The sequence below is a fragment of the Salvelinus alpinus genome, chromosome 14 (assembly GCF_045679555.1).
Source record: "Salvelinus alpinus chromosome 14, SLU_Salpinus.1, whole genome shotgun sequence".
In the NCBI taxonomy this organism is placed as follows: domain Eukaryota; kingdom Metazoa; phylum Chordata; class Actinopteri; order Salmoniformes; family Salmonidae; genus Salvelinus; species Salvelinus alpinus.
Window position 1 is genome coordinate 39,382,996 of NC_092099.1, and position 21,094 is coordinate 39,404,089.

A 21,094-nucleotide genomic window follows, 5' to 3' on the forward strand; every position below is an offset into this window, starting at 1 on the left:
GCATACTATTGTTTGTACAGATGAACATGGTACCTTCAAGCATTTGGAAATTGCTCCCAGGGATGAACCAGACTTGTGGAGGTCTACAATTTTTTTTCTGAGGTCTTGGCTCATTTCTTTTGATTTTCCCATGATGTCAAGCAAAGAGGCACTGAGTTTGAAGGTAGACCTTGAAATACATCCAAAGGTACACCTCCAATTGACTCAAATTATGTAAATTAGCCCAACAGAAGCTTCTAAAGCCATGACATAATTTTCTGGAATTTTCCGAGCTGTTTAAAGGCACGTTCAACTTAGTGTATGTAAACTTCTGACCCACTGGAATTGTGATACAGTCAATTATAAGTGAAACAATCTGTCTGTAAACAATTGTTGGAAAAATGACTTGTGTCATGCACAAAGTAGATGTCTTAACCAACTTGCTAAAACTATAGTTTGTCAACAAGAAATTTGTGGAGTGGTTGAAAAACTAGTTTTAATGACTACAACCTAAGTGCATGTAAACTTCCGACTTCAACTGTAGGTGTTTCAAAGAGCTGTCAGTCAAGGCGAGCTCATGAATGTAAGCTGCCTACCCACTCAACCTGTCTTTTCAAACTTCCTGGTAGTTAACCATTAGAGGGAGACATTTTTTTTTTTTTGCATTTCTATCCTAAAACAATATTATGGGTTAAATTTTTGTCACTCAAAGGGCCTTCATATTTTAGAGTGTGTTATTGATTAAAGAAAATGTTGGGTTGCTTGTGAACCACCTGGCTGGCCATTTCCTAGTGCATACGTATTTCATAAGGCCTTATTTTGAGGGTCTAGTTTTACACTAATACCGGGGCCTGAAACTCATACACTTCACTTTGAACCAAAACCTTGCACATCATTATCATATTTTCCAGCATGCTCTATTGCAGGTAGATTTTTTTCTTTCAATATCTATGTTTATGCATGTACATTGATTATTTGATTAATCTTATGCTACACAAAGATAAATAACATACAATTTTCCAAACTAATCCTGTCAGTTAGTTCAATGTTTTGCTCCCATTTGAAAATGTCTGTTCCAGTTTAAATGCTTTATTATAATCCACACAATTTATGTAACAACTCCATTCATATCTAGTTATAAAGCAATTTCCAAACTCATATGTAACAACTATGTTGCTATAGTAATAATCACAAAGTTACTACACATGTCAAGTGTTACTGTATTCCCTTACTTATTATGAAAATATATGTGTTACTGCATTTTGAAGCTGCAAAAGTGGGCTACTGTAATGTTGAGGTGATTCCATGTCCCTCGTATTTAATTCTATCTATATTGGCTATATTAAGATTCATATCTAAGAGCCCTCCAAAACATGTGCTTATGTTCATATATTTAGACTTATTCAACTAATTGTTGCAGTTTTTGGTTCTTCATTAAATATTTGGCAGCCATCAACTAAATATGTTTTGGTTTTCAAATAACTTGCATATATTGAAATACCTTGAAATATTATTTGGTTTTCTGAGAGGTATTCAAAATACTGTACTTTCAAATGTTATTTGTTTTTCTAAGATACGGTATTTGAATATCAAAGAAATTAATTGCCTTTTGGTTGAAACTCTATAACTATGTTCGACTACCTTGAGTTTTTGAAATACATATATTTTCTGCCAAAGTCTGCGTCATACGCTCACTATCATTTAAATTTCTGTCAGGGGTGGATGGTAGTTCTTCTTCTTCAGTCTTGCCTTTTACATTATGCTATATACTGACTTGTACTTGTGACAGAGATGCATGCTCGGGACAGTACGTACCAAAAGAAGTATACAGAGTGTACCATAACAAATCAATCCATTGCAAACTAAAACAGATGGTTTATAGTTAAAACACTGCTGATAGGATAGAAAGGGCTGGGTGTTTCCTTTTGACTAAGTCCCAAATGGCACCCTTTTACCTACATAGTGCACTATAAGGAATAGGGTGCCTTTTTCTGTATTAGGTTGAGGCGAGGTTAAGATAAACATGTGTTAGGTGAAGCTGACAGAGTAATATGGTTGTTCCATCGTTTTTACACACAAACACTAACACAAACCATTTTTCCACAGTGCACAAGTAGTAGGAGAGTATTTAAATGATTTTAAAAGATGTCTTACTTCAGTCCAGAATGGGAGCTGTGTCCTGGTCCCACCCCTCGGTAAGTTCACTTTTCATGCATCCAACAGTTATTGATGACTCTGGCACTTCCCTGACTTCATTATAGTGCATGTGTCCCAAATGGCACCATATTCCCTACATAGTGCACTTCTTTTGGTAAAAGTATAGTGCGCTGTGTTGGGAATAGGATGCCATTTGGAACACACACAGTAGATTTTTAAGACTCAGGCCCAATATAACCACATTAGGAAGGATATTTCAGTCATTTAAAAAGTAGTCTAAAAAGGTTCTAGAGAAGACTGGATATGTTTCTCCTGCCAATGCATTGAACGATATACTGTACCTGGGCCTGTAGTCAGTTAATACCAGTAATCTGATTTTGTAAGAGAAAATAGACTAATTCCGCTTGTGCCGTAAGCCGATCATGTTTGAATCATTACGGAGTTGGGTTTCTTTTTCTTTTCTTTCACAAGGTTATCATTGTTTTATTACATAAAGCCATACATACGTTCTCACAGCTCAATAATATATTATTTTGTCTTATCTTGAAAAACTAGTTTAATGATAGGATACTCTCAAGGCCCATCCTTAAATTCAGCATATATCTCACCAATATCTTGTTATTAAATGAATTATCATGGCCTATGCACAAAAACAATAGTTTATTCTAAGTGAAATATCTTTCCAGTACTCTAGTCTACAGAATGGTGGTGCTCTCCTCTTCGGTATTGCAGAGCCTTGTGAATTGGAGCCTGTGAAGAAATACACAATCCCAGCTAGCACTGGTTCCATCCCAAAATGCACCCTATTCCCTATACAGTGCACTACTCTTTACCAGAGCCCTATGGACACTGATCAAAAGTAGTGCACTACAGTATGTAGCAAATAGGGTGCTATTTAGAGATGCAGATACTGTGTTCTCTACTGAGGGCTTCCGGGAGGTTTTCAGACAGAGAACAAAAGGAAAATGCCGCAATGTAACATGTGGAACTCTACGCACTCTGGTCCATTTATTCCAACGAACGTGACAGAAGATCCAACCACCCCAGGACCAAGCAGCGTGCCCAGGAGGAGCAGACATCCTGGACGTGGGAGGATATATTGGACGGAAGGGATCCTGGACGTGGGAGGAGATCCTGGCCGGAAAGGATCGCCTTCCATGGGAGCAGAGGGAGGCAGCGAGGGAACAACAACGACGACACCGGGGTTCGCGGCCACGACGGAAGCCCGAGAGGCAGCTTAAAAAAAAAATTGGGGGTGGCACACAGGGTGGTTGGCGGAGCCAAGGTGGGAACCAGAGCCAACTCCCTGTACTCACCGTGTGGAGTTGGTCACCGTTCAGGTGCCATGTTTTCCCGGTTCTACACACCGTGTCTCCAGTGCGCCTCCACAGCCCGGTGCGTTCTGTGCCAGCTCCCCGCACTTGCCGTGCGAAGGTGGTCATTTGTCCAGGACGCGTTGTGCCAGCTCTACGCTCCAGACCTCCAGTGCGCCACCACGGCCCAGTACATCTTGGCCCAAAGCCTCCAGTGATGATCCATGGCCCGAAGCCTCCAGTGATGATCCATGGCCCGGAGCCTCCAGTAATGATCCATGGCCCGAAGCCTCCAGTGATGATCCATGGCCCGGAGCCTCCAGTGATGATCCATGGCCCGGAGCCTCTAGTGATGATCCATGGCCCGGAGCCTCCAGTAATGATCCATGGCCCGGAGCCTCCAGTGATGATCCATGGCCTCCAGCGACGGTTCCCAGTCCGGAGTCTCCAGTGACGGTCTGCAGTGCAGAGTCTCCAGCGACGGTCTGGCGTCTAGAGCTTCCAGCGACAGTTGGCAGTCTAGAGCCTCCAGCGACAGTCTGCAGTCCAGAGCCTCCAGCGGGGGTTCCCAGTCCAGAGCCTCCTGCGAGGGTTCCCAGTCCGGAGCCCCCGTCGACGATCCACGGTCCGGAGTCCCCGGCGACAATCCACGGTCCGGAGCCCCCGGCGATGATCCACGGTCCGGAGTCCCCGGCGACGATCCACGGTCCGGAGTCCCCGGCGACGATCCACGGTCCGGAGTCCCCGGCGACAATCTACGGTCCGGTTCCTCCGGCGACGATCCACGGTCCGGAGCCTCTGGCGACGATCCATGGTCCGGTTCCACGGAAGCGACGGGATCAGCGAGCGGAGGGGGGTCTACGTCCCGAACCGGAGCCGCCACCAAGGCTAGATGCCCACCCGGACCCTCCCCCATAGAGTCAGGTTTTGCGGCCGGAGTCCGCACCTTTGGGGGGGGGGGGTACTGTCACGCCCTGACCTTAGAGAGCCTTGTCATTCTCTATTTTGGTTAGGTCAGGGTGTGACTAGGGTGGGTACTCTAGGTTTTGTATTTCTATGTTGGCCTGGTATGGTTCCCAATCAGAGGCAGCTGTCTATCGTTGTCTCTGATTGGGGATCATATTTAGGCAGCCTTTTCCACCTGTTGTTTGTGGGATCTTGTTTTTGTGTAGTGCCTGTGAGCACTCCATTACTTCTCGTTTCGTTTGTTTCTGTATTTGTTTTGGTGAGTTTCATTTATAAAAACATGTGGAACTCTACGCACGCTGCGCCTTGGTCCATTTATTCCAACGAAAGTGACAGGAAGTAATAGGAGGGAGTAAAACACAGATTGTAAAATAATTTGTTTTAAATCAAGAATGGAAATAGGATTGCCTATGTCCAAAATGGTACTCTATGGGCACTGGTCAAAAGTAGTGCACTAAATAGGTAATAGGGTGTTATCTGTGTGAGATGAGGGTAAACTTATGGAAAACCAAGAGACCAACCAAGTTCTTGAGAAAATTGCTGAAGAACCAACCAACTTTATTCCTATAATTCAAGGTCAAAGGTGAGGTCCGACTGATCCAGTAGTTTGCAGTAATTCTATTTCTATGGTTACAACATTAAATCATAGAATCCAGTGATTTACATTAATTCCTTAACCTCCTCAGTATTCTATTCCATGCGGAGAGGAAGGCAGAGAGAACAACAGACAGTATGAGCGATGGGGCTATGACACAGTAAGAGATATGGATATAGATCGGACCAATAAATACTAGCCCAGAGACAGGGAGGGGACAGATGCATTAGTTTAATCCACTTTCAGAAAGGCTGCGAGGCTGGGAGGCTGGCTGTGCCAGTAGACTCCTATAGGATCCTCCTTGAAGAGTCTTGAGGGGATGTAGAGCTGGATATATATGTGGGCTGGTTTAATGTAAACAACATGTCAGGGCCTGTATTCATAAAGCATTGCAGAGTAGGAGTGCTGATCTAGGATCAGTGGCAACCTGTCCATACAATCTTATTCATTATGATCTTCAAAGACATTATGATCGAAAATGCAAAACGGATCCTAGATCAGCACTCCTGGTTTGAGACGCTTCGTGAATACGATTTCTATTCTTACTATAATGAATAGAACCAGAGCATACCCACTAGGCACAGATGGCATTTCAATGTCTAGTAAGTAGTTTTGATTTACATTTGGTTGCCAACTAAAGTGAATTCAACGTGAAATCAACAAAAAACGTCACCATGTCATTGTAATTTTAGGTTAAAAGTTGGGCGAAAAAAATATATCCTTTACATAGTACACTTAGGGTGATATGTGATTACTGCCCTGAAAACAACCACTTAACAGAATGATTTAAAACACAAAGCAAGTCACAGAACATGGATTATTCAACACATTACCCACAAAGCTAGGGAGAAAAGCAATCAACCATTTTCTTCTGTCAATACATTTGAGTTTGTCTGTTGGATGGAGAGCAGTTGTCAGAGGAAAAAAAATAACAGAAAAGTGTAACGTCCTTTGTTCAACATTGTGATTGATGAGTCGACCCTGAGAGAAAGTAAATATGTCTTCAGTCTGAGTACCCAGTCCTCTATAAATCTGTTGGGATGAGGGTTGGATGCATGCAGAGATGGGAGGAATAATATTTGCTAATCCACAACAAAGGCCCTGCTACCGTTTCTTCTGATTCAGTGTGCATGGCCAATGCAAAAGCAGGGCTAAAAACCATCCATCAAACTGGTCCATTCATAGGCATTAAACACCTATCCTAGGCCACAGCAATAGCTATTGGTTTCTGAAGCTATGCTTTTTTCTTTGCTTCCTTATAGACTCATTTTGAATGTGGATTAATATTTTTCATTTCACAAAAACAAGCCATTTGTATTTCTTCCTTTTGGAGATTTCCATGCATAAAATATAGATTTGATCACTGGTTATTGGATGTGAACTTTATCCTATGCATGTTGTATGCTTGCGTTCTTTTTCTTTGCATGTGTGTATAATGAAAGTTTGAATATTGTCTGCTGTTCTGATTGCTTGGGCAAGCACATGAAGTGAACGTGACTTTACTGTCTATCGGGACTGGTATGCACAGAGAAAGAAGTAGGTAAAGGAAGTGAGTTTCTTGAAGTTGGAGTAAAAAAAATTTAAACATGTTTTTATTTTTATTTTACCTTTATTTAACTAGGCAAGTCAGTTAAGAACAAATTCTTATTTTCAATGACGGCCTAGGAACAGTGAGTTAACTGCCTTATTCAGGGGCAGAACGACAAAGGTTTGTTTTCGATATATCAGTTATTGGTGATTTGGCAGTTGTACTAGTGGCAAGTTACTGAGATAAGCATGCTGACTACCTGCCCAGAAGTAAAACGTCTAACTACCATTTCCAATACATTTTAAATGTCATTTAGATGGAACCAGATCCCAGATGCCATTTCAATGGGAACATGTGGCCTTTTCAGTGTGCATTCCTCTGCTACATTTGGGCACTAATGCCTTCCCTAGGCTCTGAAATGGCTGGATAAGTCAGAGGAACAGCTGACAAGACATGCTTGGCAGATGTGTCCTGTAAATTTGGGCACAATCGAGCAGACTGAGGCCTTTTCAGTGGCACAGATGGGAGGACATAGAGGCAGGAAACAGGATGCTATACAACAGCATCTCTAATGCAGGACATTCTGTAAATACAAAATGACTGCCCATTTTGTACAAACAACATTCTGTTTGGATTCTGCCCAACTTTGAATAAGTTTAGCACCGTCCATCCGCATTGGGGAAAAAGAAGGGAAGGGATGTTCTCAAAAAAAAAACATTCTACAAACCCAGGAGAGAGAAAGAGATGGGAGAATTGGAGGGAGCATACTTAAGTTCACACAGGACACCAGATAGCCAGTGCAATGTTACATTAAATGATGTGACTACCCAAATAGCATCCTATTTGCTATAAAGTGCACTACTTTTGACTAGAGCACTATATATGGAATAGGGTGCCATTTGAGACGTAACCATTAGATGCTATTTCCCTCTCCTATCCCATCATTGGAATGATTTTATAACCTAACAGATATATCAGACTCCCTGGTCTTTGTTGATAAGAGATTAGTTATATTTGAGCTGGGAGGAGGGAGTGGGGATTTGAATGATATTTAAACTCTACTAGTGAGCATTCCTTATGGAGCATAGATATAAACAGTTGTAGATGTCAAGGTGACATTTAAATCCCGTTAAGGGGCCGTAATAAACCATTTATAAGGCATTTATAAACCAAATTATACACACTAAGCTCACCATTTATTAATCATGACTCCCACATTTGTAAATGTTGTTAAGGTAACTATAGTTATTCACACATGTATGTATACTTCACTAAACATCCAGTGTTGTGTGTATATTCTTTTAACAGGTACTGCTTGAATGTCTACCAATGGCATGCCTATCTTTTTGTGAGAAATTACACTGGTCACTCAAAACATTTATAAAGTATTTATTAAGCATACATAGCGCTCACTTTAGATTAGAGGTTACAAAAAGACTAATAATTAGTAAATGGTTTATAAATGTGGGAGTAATGATTAATAAATAGTGAACTCACACTTTATAAATGCCTCTAAATGGTTTATTTCGGAACCTTAAAATAACGCGTTACCTCCTAGGTTACCTTATGATAGCCAGGGAAAAAGGTGTACAGACGATTGTGTCTCTTTTTTTATCATTCGCTTTTGGTGGCAGCACAGAATTTAAAAAAAAATCAATCTGTGGAATCAACCTTTTCAATCTGAGACAGGGCATTCTGTTCTCCTGTATGCAGATGAGAGTATATTTCCAGTTGTAACTAAGAAGAATAATGCATGAGTAAAAGTGTATATATCAGCTACTCAGTGTTATCTGCCTCTAAGTGAGCATAGAAGTAATTTAGCTCGTCTGGTAGGCTTGTGTCACTGGGTGTAACGATCGTCTGTGGTGGTAGAAGGATCGGACCAAAGCGCAGCGTGGTAAGTGTTCATGTCTTTAATATAAATCCAAAACTGAACACAGGAACAAAAACAATAAACGATGATCAAACGAAACAGTACCGTGTAGCGACAAACACTGACACGGAAACAAACACCCACAAACCAAAAGACAAAACAGGCTACCTAAATATGGTTCCCAGTCAGGGACAACGATTGACAGCTGCCTCTGATTGAGAACCATATCAGGCCAAACACAGAAATAGAAAACATAGATTACCCACCCAACTCACGCCCTGACCAACTAAAACAAAAGACAAAACAAAGGAACTAAGGTCAGAACGTGACACTGGGCAGCTCTCGGCTGTGCTTCCCTTTGTAGTCAGTAATGGTTTGCAAGCCCTGCCACATCCGACGAGCATCAGAGCCGGTGTAGTACATTTCGATCTTAGTCCTGTATTGACACTTTGCCTGTTGGATGGTTCGTCGGAGGGCATAGCGGGATATCTTATAAGCTTCCGGGTTAGAGTCCCTCTCCTTGAAAGCGGCAGCTCTAGCCTTTAGCTCAGTGCGGAGGTTGCCTTTAATCCATGGCTTCTGGTTGGGGTATGTACGTTCAGTCACTATGGGGACGACGTCATCGATGCACTTATTGATGAAGCCATTGACTGATGTGGTGTACTCCTCAATGCCACTGGAGGAATCCCGGAACATATTCCAGTCTGTGCTAGAAAAACAGTCCTGTAGCTTAGCATCTGCTTCATCTGACCACTTTTTCATTGATCGATTCACTGGTGCTTCATGCTTTAATTTTTGCTTGTAAGCAGGACTCAGGATAATAAAATGATGGTCAGATTTGCCAAATGGAGGGTGAGGGAGAGCTTTGTAAAGGTGGTGCAGAGTTATTTTCCCTCTGGTTGCACATTTAACATGCTGATAGAAATTTGGTAGGACGAATTTAAGTTTCACTGCATTAAAGTCCCGGCCACTAGGAGCGCCGCCTCTGGGTGAGCGTTTTCCTGTTTGCTTATGGCGGAATACAGCTCATTGAGTGCGGTTTTAGTGCCAGCATCAGTCTGTGGTGGTATGTAGACAGCTACGAAAAATGAATGAAAAAACAGATGAAAACTCTCTAGGTATATAGTGTGGTTGACATCTTATCATGAGATACTCTACCTCAGGCAAGCAAAACCTCGAGACTTCCTAAGATATCGTGCACCAGCTGTTATTTACAAAAATACATAGTCCACCGCCGCTTGTCTTACCAGACGTGTTGTTCTATCCTGCCGATACAGTGTATAACCAGCCAGCTGTATATTGATAATGTCGTCGTTCAGCCACAACTCCGTGAAGCACAAGATATTACTGTTTTGATTGTCCTGTTGGTAGTGTAATCTTTTGCATAGGTCATCGATTTTATTTTCCAAAGATTGCACGTTTGCTAGCAGAATGGAAGGAAGTTGGGGTTTATTGGATCGCCTACGAATTCTCAGAAGGCAGCCCGCCCTCTGCCCCCTTTTTCTCCGCCTTCTCTTCACAAAATGACGGGGATCTGGGCCTGTTCCCGGGAAAGCTGTATGTCATTCAAGTTGGGCTTGTCGGACTCGTTAAAGAAAAAAAAGGATTCTGCCAGTTCATGGTGATTAATCACAGTTCTGATGTCCAGGTAACCTGCCTAAATGACTACCGACCCATAGCACACACGTCTGTAGCCATGAAGTGCTTTGAAAGGCTGGTCATGGTTCACATCAACCCCATTATCCCAGAAACCCTAGACGCACTTCAATTTACATACTTCCCTAACAGATCCACAGATGATGCAATCTCTGTTGCACTCCACACTGCCCTTTCTCACCTGGACAAAAGGAACACCTATGTGAGAATGCTGTTCATTGACAACAGCTCAGCGTTCAACACCATGGTGCCCTCAAAGCTCATCAATAAGCTAAGGACTCTGGGACTAAATACCTCCCTCTGCACCTGGATCCTGGACTTCCTGAAGGGCCACCCCAGGTGGTAAGGGTAGGTAACAACACATCCGCCATGCTGATCCTCAACACAGTGGCCCCTCAGGGGTGGTGCTCAGTAACTCCTGTACTCCCTGTTCACTCATGACTGCACGGCCAGGCACAACTCCAACACCATCATTAAGTTTGCCGATGACACAACAGTGGTAGGCCTGATCACAGACAGCGACGAGACAGCCTACAGGGAGGAAGTCAGAGACCTGGCCATGTGGTGCCAGGACAACAACCTCTCCCTCAACATGATCAAGACAAAGGAGATGATTGTGGACTGCAGGAAAAAAGAGGACCAAGCACACCCCCATTCTCATCGATGGGGCTGTAGTGGGGCAGGTTGAGAGCTTCAAGTTCCTTGGTGTCCACATCACTAACAAACTAACATGTTCCAATCACACCAAGACAGTCATGAATAGGGCACGACAAAACATATTCCCCCTCAGGAGACTGAAAAGATTTGGCATGGGTCCTCAAATCCTCAAAAGGTTCTACAGCTGCACCATCGAGAGAATGCTGACTGGTTGCATCACTGACTGGTTTGGCATCTGCTCAGCCTCCGACCGCAAGGCACTACAGAGGGTAGTGCGTATGGCCCAGTACATTACTGGTGCCAAAATTCCTGCCATTCAGGACGTCTATACCAGGCGGTGTCAGAGGAAGGCCCTAAAAATTGCCAAAGACTCCAGTCACCCTAGTCATACACTGTTCTCTCTGCTACCGCACAGCAAGTGGTACCAAAGCACCAAGTCTAGGTCCAAGAGGCTTCTAAACATCTTCTATCCCCAAGCCATGACTCCTGAACATCTGATCAAATGCAATGCTATTTGCATTGCCCCCCTCTTTTACACCCCTGCCGCTCTCCGTTGTTATAATCTATGCATAGTCACTTTAATAACTCTACCTATATGTACATATTACCTCAATTGCTTCAACTAATCGTTGCCCCCACACATTGACTCTGTACCGGTACCCCCTTGTATATGGTCTCGTTATTGTTATTTTACTGCTGCTCTTTAATTACTTGTTACTTTTATTTCTTATTCATATTTTTGGGGGGACTGCATTGTTGGTTAGGGGCTCATATGTAAGCATTTCACTGTAAGGTCTACAGCTGTTGTATTCGGCACATGTGACTAATACAATTTGATTTGATTTGATATACACTGCTCAAAAAAATAAAGGGAACACTTAAACAACACAATGTAACTCCAAGTCAATCACACTTCTGTGAAATCAAACTGTCCACTTAGGAAGCAACACTGATTGACAATAAATGTCACATGCTGTTGTGCAAATGGAATAGACAAAAGGTGGAAATTATAGGCAATTAGCAAGACACCCCCAATAAAGGAGTGGTTCTGCAGGTGGTGACCACAGACCACTTCTCAGTTCCTATGCTTCCTGGCTGATGTTTTGGTCACTTTTGAATGCTGGCTGTGCTTTCACTCTAGTGGTAGCATGAGACGGAGTCTACAACCCACACAAGTGGCTCAGGTAGTGCAGCTCATCCAGGATGGCACATCAATGCGAGCTGTGGCAAGAAGGTTTGCTGTGTCTGTCAGCGTAGTGTCCAGAGCATGGAGGCGCTACCAGGAGACAGGCCAGTACATCAGGAGACGTGGAGGAGGCCGTAGGAGGGCAACAACCCAGCAGCAGGACCGCTACCTCCGCCTTTGTGCAAGGAGGAGCACTGCCAGAGCCCTGCAAAATGACCTCCAGCAGGCCACAAATGTGCATGTGTCTGCTCAAACAGTCAGAAACAGATTCCATGAGGGTGGTATGAGGGCCCGACGTCCACAGGTGGGGGTTGTGCTTACAGCCCAACACCGTGCAGGACGTTTGGCATTTGCCAGAGAACACCAAGATTGGCTAATTCGCCAATGGCGCCCTGTGCTCTTCACAGATGAAAGCAGGTTCACACTGAGCACATGAGCACATGTGACAGACGTGACAGAGTCTGGAGACGCCGTGGAGAATGTTCTGCTGCCTGCAACATCCTCCAGCATGACCGGTTTGGCGGTGGGTCAGTCATGGTGTGGGGTGGCATTTCTTTGTGGGGCCGCACAGCCCTCCATGTGCTCGCCAGAGGTAGCCTGACTGCCATTAGGTACCGAGATGAGATCCTCAGACCCCTTGTGAGACCTTGTGAGACACATGCACATTTGTGGCCTGCTGGAGGTCATTTTGCAGGGCAGTGCTCCTCCTTGTTGTTTAAGTGTTCCCTTTATTTTTTTGAGCAGTGTATATATTCTAAAAGCGACTAATCCAAAAACATCTACCTTTTTTTCTATCATCAACCAAGCAAACGAGTGCCACCACACCTGTTGTGACTATGGAAAGAGAATGATGAAATCCAGCAATCTGGACAGGTAAATATCAATATTTATACAGTGTTTAACTCTCCATTGGTCTCAGTACACAGCCTATGATGCTAACAGTATGCTCCAGATGATATGACACATATCATTGGGCTTGCATCAGTCCCCTCTGTTGCTCATAAATCTCGACTTAGTGTGAATTTATAAAACATCCCCATGGTATTAGCGGTGCTGATCTCTACGGGAATACAGACTGTAATTAAACAGTGTGCAGATGGTTGCAAATGGCCACAGCCATGGGGGAGACAGATCAGAATGACATTAAGCAAAACATTTACACAGAATGTGCTTGTATGAGTGTGTGGGAGGGTTTCTTAGGCTTGAGTCACATTGCTGTGTCTAGTAACCCAAAGTTGCAATCGACTGAGCAATGGATCTGGCCATAGTAGAGATCTACCCAGTAACCCAGAGTCACAATCTACAATGGATCTATAGAGACAGCCCCCTAACCTTCTCAGTGATGTCTCTAGTTCATCTACTGTAGTAGTTCCTAGTACGCCTCTTCCCATGGGTGCTTTTCTATTGTGTCATATCCAGTGTAAATTTTTAAAAGATGTTTATCTTGAACACTTACTAAAATGTCACAATTAAATGACTATTTGAGAACAAGACAAAAGCTGGGTTAAGTGAGAGAAAATATAAAATCAAACATTTCACTCTGAATCTGAGATTAAAATATTTATGATGAAAAGGCATGATTTAATCATGGTTTTTAACTTCTATGTTTAAAAACCAAACATAAAACAACTCTCCCTCAATTTGGTTGCGGTAACTTTCATCTTCTTCTTCAAAGCTGTTCCATGGCTTACAGCAAGTATTCTATTTTCCCTTCCTTTTATTCTGGTATGTCTCAACAACACACAATTACTTTCCCCAGATGGACAACATTTAAGAAAATATTTGAAGCCTTGTCAGAAAAGTCTTTCATAATTCGGACACTTCATTGACAATTAGTTTGTTGTGTGAATTTAAAGGGTTCAAATGATAACAGTCCTTAGTTAATAATGGAATGAAAGGAGAGGAAAAATGGAATCAAACTGACATTTTCATGACTTCTCAGTCACATCCATTCATGGGCAAAAGTGGATTGTTGAACTATATTTTCCAATTCCTACCAATTACGAGATTCATTTTTACATCTGTTTTTGTTTTTCACTTTCAAAGAAGAGGACCCCTTGGCTTTTAAGACTCTTGTTGCTCATACATCATAGATAGACTGCTTTAACTGTGACTACTATTTGCTAGTGTAGGAGACTAAACAACAGATAGTCATATTTCTACCATGGAGAAAATAGAAACAGACAAACCATACTATGGCTATTGCTGAGAGAACCTGACCCGGAGCTGTGTACTGTGTGTCATCCACTCCCTCGTCCCTCCTCCTCCTTTAAAAGGTGTTGTTTACCTCAATCTGTCTGTCTCACTCTCTCTCTTTACCAATCACTGATTCTGTCAGGCAAGATTTCAGATGGTCTCTATATCTACTGGGGTTCAACTCTGCTTGCGTGCTGAAATATTTTTTATTTAATTTACCCTGCAGTGGTATTTTCTGCCACCCATTGATATTGAAAGAAGAGTTTTTGCGTTTTATCGTTTAAGACAGAATCAAGGACGTTCAAATGTTTATCGAATCACAGCACAGTTTGGCACCAACAGGGTACATCAGATCAACTGAGTCGCTGGTTGGAAACAATGCTCTATTCCTTCAGGATCAGGAAAGGGTTAGACATAGTTATCTCTTAACCACCTCTGTACCAGAGACACTCATTCATACCCTTTGATATAGTATGGAGAAGAGTGCTCCTCTGAAGTGAGGTTTGATTTGCCTGTGGCGACCCAGGGTTTGAGAAAGCCTGCTGTGACTGAGTGACTGGCTAAGGGCAGGAGGAGGATAAGTGAAGTTGCCTTGTATTTTAATGGAGGTCATAAATGTAAAAGAGCTCATGTCTTTCTATCCTCCATAAAATGAAATTCTACATAATGTTACCCCTCTGAAGGGAGGGCATGAAATACAAAAATGTACTGCATAGGATGGAATTTTTAAAGCAGAAATATAAAACTTAAATGAAAATCACAATATTTTGTGTCTTGTAATAATGCCTTTTTAATGGTTATGATGGTTACAATTTATGCTACCATTTAGTCTACAGTAATGATCATTTAATAGCGGTATAAACAAAATAGGATTCAGCAATATCAAAAAGGTTGTTATTAAAATGAATTATTACCACTGAACTTGTTGCCAATGATCCAAACTACACTTTTTTGGTTTATTACATTCAATCCAGTGTCCGTGATAGAGAAGCAACTCTTGATAGTGTGCCAGTACAGAACTGCAGGACACTTTGAAACTAGTGTAGCAGATATAAAGTACATGCAACACCTAGTAAGCATACAGTCAAGAAATGGGGTATTACCATCACTCTCTTGAGCACAGTGTATAGGAGATGTTGTACCCACCGTGACTATTATAACCTACCCTAACCAGAAACTGTGGATAGATGGCAGCATTCGCGCAAAACTGAAAACGCGAACCATCATATATAACCTGGGAATATGGCCGAATACAAACAGTGTAGTTATTCCCTCTGTAAGGCAATCAAACATGCAAAACTTCAGTATAAAGACAAAGTGGAGTCGCAATTCAACGGCCCAGACACGAGACATACGTATGTTCTCCAGAGGGTAGTGCGGTCTGCGCAACGCATCATCGGGGGAAAACTACCTGCCCTCCAGGACACCTACTGCACCCGATGTCACAGGAAGGCCAAAAAGATCATCAAGGACAACAACCACCCGAGCCACTGCCTGTTCACCCCGCTATCGTCCAGAAGGCGAGGTCAGTACAGGTGCATCGAACCTTGGACCGAGAGACTGAAAAACAGCTTCTATCTCAAGGCCATCAGACTGTTAAATAGCCATCACTAGCACATTAGAGGCTGCTGCATAGACTTGAAATCATTGGCCACTTTAATAATGTTTACATATTTTGCATTACTCATCTCATATGTATATACTGTATTATGTCCTATTCTACTGTATCTTAGTCTATGACGCTCTGACACTACTCGTCCAAATATTTATATATTCTTAATTCCATTCCTTTACTTTAGATTGGGTGTATTGTTAGATATTACTTGTTAGATATTACTGCACTGTTGGAGCTAGAAACACAAGCATTTCGCTACACCTGCAATACCATCTGCTAAACACATGTATGTGACCATTTTTTTTTTTTTTGATTTGAGTAATGACCAAGCATGGACAGTACTTCACTGATAGGTTTTAGGTCTAACAACTAAAAAGTGCATAAAGCAAATCAAAGTTAGCTTCACTTGTAAAGTAATGACTGCCTATAACCATGAAGCATGTTTGGCAAGTAAAAATACTAGTTTTATAAAGCTATTGAGCTTGCAAATAGCTGTGTCATGTTATTGACCGCTAGTTTGCTTGCCTAACTAGTTTAACGCTAGTTTTGAGAAACCATGAAGGATTTGAGGAGAACATGTTAGAAACTCACAAGCCCAAAGGCCGGCAGATGGTGATATTGAGTCATTTTATCTTACCCAAGGGAATTAATGCAGCCAGCTATAAGCTCGTATCCCCGTAGACCGGCTTGTACATTAAACATTCTCCATTCGGGCTGCAAAGGCGTCAATTTCCTCCTTAACTCGATTTGAGAAAATATGCATACTTTATTTATGAAACAATCTGATTGACTGAACGCAATACACAATGTCCGGGACTAGTATTAGCTACTCTAGAATGGTTGTAGAAAATGGTGTTTCATAAAGAAAGTTCTGTATTAATATTTTTTCTGCCTTCTCGCCATTAAACCGTCACGTGACTTGCTTAGTCGGGCATGCAAGCCCCAGGGTTACGTTCAGTATAGCCAACAGTGGTGGAAAAATGACCCCATTGTCATACTTGAGTAAAAGTAAAGAAACCTTAATAGAAGATCACCCATTAACCCAATGACCACTGATCGTCTTGAAATCTAGCTTGGTAGATAGCCAATGAGCTGAGGTAAACAGCAATATGTAATGTTTATGTGTTGGAAGACCAGCCCATGTAGTAAACTCGGGCATAAAGAGGGTCATTCACCATTGAAGATTCATACTGGAAGGAGCCACGCGTGTTACGCACAGCAGTATTTCGGTAAAGCGCATCTTAAGCTATTTTTATATCAAACATTATGGCAACTAAGTCAGGGAAAGCAAAATCCAAGTCTAGATATACAGATGTACACAAAATTATAGAAGAAATTGATAGGGAAAGTGAGACAGAGTTGCTCTTGGACGAAGATTCAGTTAGCGAGCATAGCTATGACTCCCAGATGGAAGATTATTTTTTGCACGGAGAGGCCATCGTTTTGGACTGGTAAGTTCTTCTCATGCTAATGCCGTTGTTTGAAATTAATAATATCAAATATTATTTGTGATTTTTAAAATTTTATTTGCAATATATAAAAATGTAATCAGTAATGAAATGTGTAAAGTACACATTTGCTATACATTGTGGGTGGGGGTATGTTTGTATGTATGTGTATGACCCATAGCCTATGTTTGTGTGTGTATATATATATATATATATATATATATATATATATATATATATAAACATTTGATATTATTCATTTCAAACAACGGCATTAGCATGAGAAGAACTTACCAGTCCAAAACGATGTCCTCTCCGTGCAAAAATATATATATATATACAGTGGGGAGAACAAGTATTTGATACACTGCCGATTTTGCAGGTTTTCCTACTTACAAAGCATGTAGAGGTCTGTAATTTTTATCATAGGTACACGTGAGAGACGGAATCTAAAACAAAAATCCAGAAAATCACATTGTATGATTTTTAAGTAATTAATTTGCATTTTATTGCATGACATAAGTATTTGATCACCTACCAACCAGTAAGAATTCCGGCTCTCACAGCAAGTGACACGAGATGCGTGTGTCTGCCGCTCCACCCCACCCCCACATGAAATAGCCTATTTGAGGCTGTTGAGGGGAAGGCAGGCCCACAACAATGGCCAGAGTGAAATGGAACAGCACTTCAACCTAGTGTTCCCTGTTCTCTATATATATCTGTTTATTATACCTGTTGATACAGGATACGTGAAACTATTCTAACTGAACTTTTTTCTTTCACAGTGCAACTGACTACGAATGGGAGCCCCCAGTGCCTAGGTGTCCATCCCCCACTGAAGCTGGTTCATCCAGCTGGACCCCTGCTGTCTCCAGCACTGACAAAGAAGCGGAGGAGGGGAAGTGTGCAACCTGCAAACAAAGTTACAGACGGGGGTTGGCACACTGTCCTAGAAGATGATGTGGAGCCACCTCAACCAACATTTATGCCGAAAAGGAAGCCAGGACCTCAGCTGAACATGACTGCAACGTACAGCCCCATTCAGCTTTTTCAGCTGTTTTTCACCCCATCAGTTGTTGATTCGCTCGTGTCTAACACAAATAAGTATGGGGCGAAGAAGCAAGAAGGCAAAAAAGTTGCATGGAAGCCCATTTCCATGTCAGACCTTTTCTGCTACCTTTCACTGGTCATCTACATGGGGCTGGTGAAGCTGAAAACCCTGAGGGACTACTGGAAAAAGTCATCTCTCTACCAACTGCCTTTCCCCCTCACTCTCATGTCATGCAAAAGGTTTCTGGTTCTCTCACAGGCGCTTCATATCAGTGACCCAAAAGTTGATGAGGACAATGACAAGAAGACAGGCACAGCAACGTTTGATAGACTCTGCAAAATAAAACCTCTCTACCCCAACATTGTTGAGGCCTGCAAGACCTATTTTCAGCCAGCCCAGAACCTGTCCATAGATGAGAGGATGGTAGCCTCAAAGGCCAGAATTGGCCTCAAACAATACATTAGAAACAAACCAACTATGTTGGGTTACGAGCTGTTTGTTTTGGCTGATTCTGTGTGTGCCTCCACTTGCAATTCTTTTATCTATGAGGGGAAGAACAGTTTTGCTACCGGTAAGGGACTTAGCTATGACTCTGTAATGGAGTTATTGGATTTTCAACTGCTGGGGAAGGGCTACAAACTGTTTGTGGATAACTTCTACACAAGCCCTACCCTGTTTGCAGACCTTAGGAAGCTGGATGTGTGGGCTTGTGGCACCATTCGTACCAACAGGGTGGGCTTTCCAAAGACAAAGGTGAACGACATGCCTAAGCGGGCTGATCGGGGTACCATGCGATGGATCCGTGAAGATGGCCTGCTCTTTGTGAAGTGGATGGATATCAGAGAGGTGGTGATGTGCACAACAATCCACAAATCCTTCAGTGGCGATCACATCGTCAGGCGTGTGAAGAACGCTAATGGGGCATGGACCACAAAAAATGTCCCCATTCCAGCTGCTGTGAAGGACTACAACAAGAGCATGGGAAGTGTGGACCTGTCAGATGCGCTGATAGGCTATTACAATGTTCTCCACAAGACGATGAAATGGTACAAGACATTCTTCTATCATTTCATCGACATTGCTGTGGTGAATGCATTCATCCTACATAAGGAAATGGCTAAGAGCTGTGGAAAGCCCCCCATCTCACAGCTAGCCTTCAGAGAGCTGCTCATCAGGTAGCTTGCTGGCTACAGCACCACTGCACCACATTCTGGCCCTTCTACCTCTGTCCCTTCTGCTCCTGCCACAAGTGGTGTTCATCTGCCCAAATGTATTTCTGCAGGCATGGATGTGCCTCAGGGCCAAAAGGGCACAGCATGGAGGCATCGTTGTGTTCTTTGCAAAATTAAGTCCCCCATCACCTGCACCACATGCTTGGTGACCCTCTGCTTTACAGCAGAAAGAGACTGCTATGGCACATGGCATCAGCAGCACAATAATGTGTAGAAGACTGAGGGTCTTCCAAATATTGAAAGTGTGTAAATAGTTACCCTTGTTATTTTGTAAATGTTTTTATCATTCTGAAACTTTGCACAAGTACTGGTGCCCTCTTATGTTTTCCACTGAAATTGTCCCCATCATCCTATCTGAATGTTTGTTTTGTCTTGTTCATTTTAAAGATGATGCAACAACAATAGAAAGAAAAAACATATGTTTTTTTCCTTGTATTATCTAAACAAGATCTATTGTGTTATATTCTCATACATTCAATTCACATTTCCACAAACTTCAGAGTGTTTTCTTTCAAATGATACCAAGAATATGCATATTCTTGCATCTGGGCCTGAGCTACAGGCAGTTAGATTTGGGTATGTCTTCAGGCGGAAATTGAGAAGAAGGGGGGGTAGCCTTAAGAGGTTTTAACATCCTACTTGAGTAAAAGTTTTTAAATATGCTTAAGCATCCAAAGTAAATTTAATTTAAAAAATATACTAAAGTATCAAAAGTAAAAGTATAAATAATTTCAAATTCTTTATATTAAGGGAAAATTGTCACGGGAAATGTATGAAGTTAAATGTACATACTTTTCTTTTGGAAAGTAGTGAAGTAAAAGTCAAAGTTGTAAAAAATATGAATAGTAAAGAAAAGTAAAGATACTCCTAAAAAGTATTTACTTTCAAGTATTTTTACTTAAAACCTCTCTAGGCTAACATCTATGACCAACATCCAGTGAAAGTGCAGAGCGCCAAATTCAAACAGAAATCTCATAGTTAAAATTCCTCAAACATACAAGTATTACACACCATTTTAAAGATAAACTTCTTGTTAATCCAACCACATTGTCCGATTTCAAAAAGGCTTTACGGCTAAAGCATACCATGCGATTATGTTAGGTCAGTGCCTAGTCACAGAAAAATATACAGACATTTTCCAGCCAAAGAGAGGAGCCACAAAAAGCAGAAATAGAGATAAAATTAATCACTAACCTTTGATGATCTTCATCAGATGGCACTCATAGGACTTCATGTTACACAATACATCTATGTTTTGTTCGATAAAGTTCATATTTATATCCAAAAATCTCAGTGTACATTGGCACGTTATGTTCAGTAATGTTTTGCCTCCAAAACATCCGGTGATTTTGCAGAGAGCCACATCAATTTACAGAAATACTCATCATAAACGTTGAAGAAACATACAAGTGTTATACATAGGATTAAAGATAAACTTCTCCTTAATGCAACCACTGTGTCAGATTTCAAAAAAGCTTTACGGCGAAAGCACACCATGCGATAATCTGAGTACAGCGCTCAGCCACCAAAACAAGCTATACAGATACCCGCCATGTTGTGGAGTCAACAAAAGTCAGAATTAGCATTATAAATATTCACTTACCTTTGATGATCTTCATCGGAATGCACTCCCAGGAATCCC

General features: G+C 41.9%; 1 protein-coding gene across 1 annotated transcript; it reads left to right on the plus strand.

The window, feature by feature from the left end:
* Positions 1-3,862: 3,862 nt before the first annotated feature.
* On the plus strand, positions 3,863-19,399 carry LOC139538248 (piggyBac transposable element-derived protein 4-like). The gene is made up of 2 exons (XM_071340098.1): positions 3,863-4,040; positions 17,955-19,399. The coding sequence occupies exons 1-2, from the start codon at positions 3,863-3,865 to the stop codon at positions 19,397-19,399; spliced, it is 1,623 nt and encodes a 540-aa protein (XP_071196199.1).
* The last annotated feature ends 1,695 nt before the right edge of the window (positions 19,400-21,094 follow it).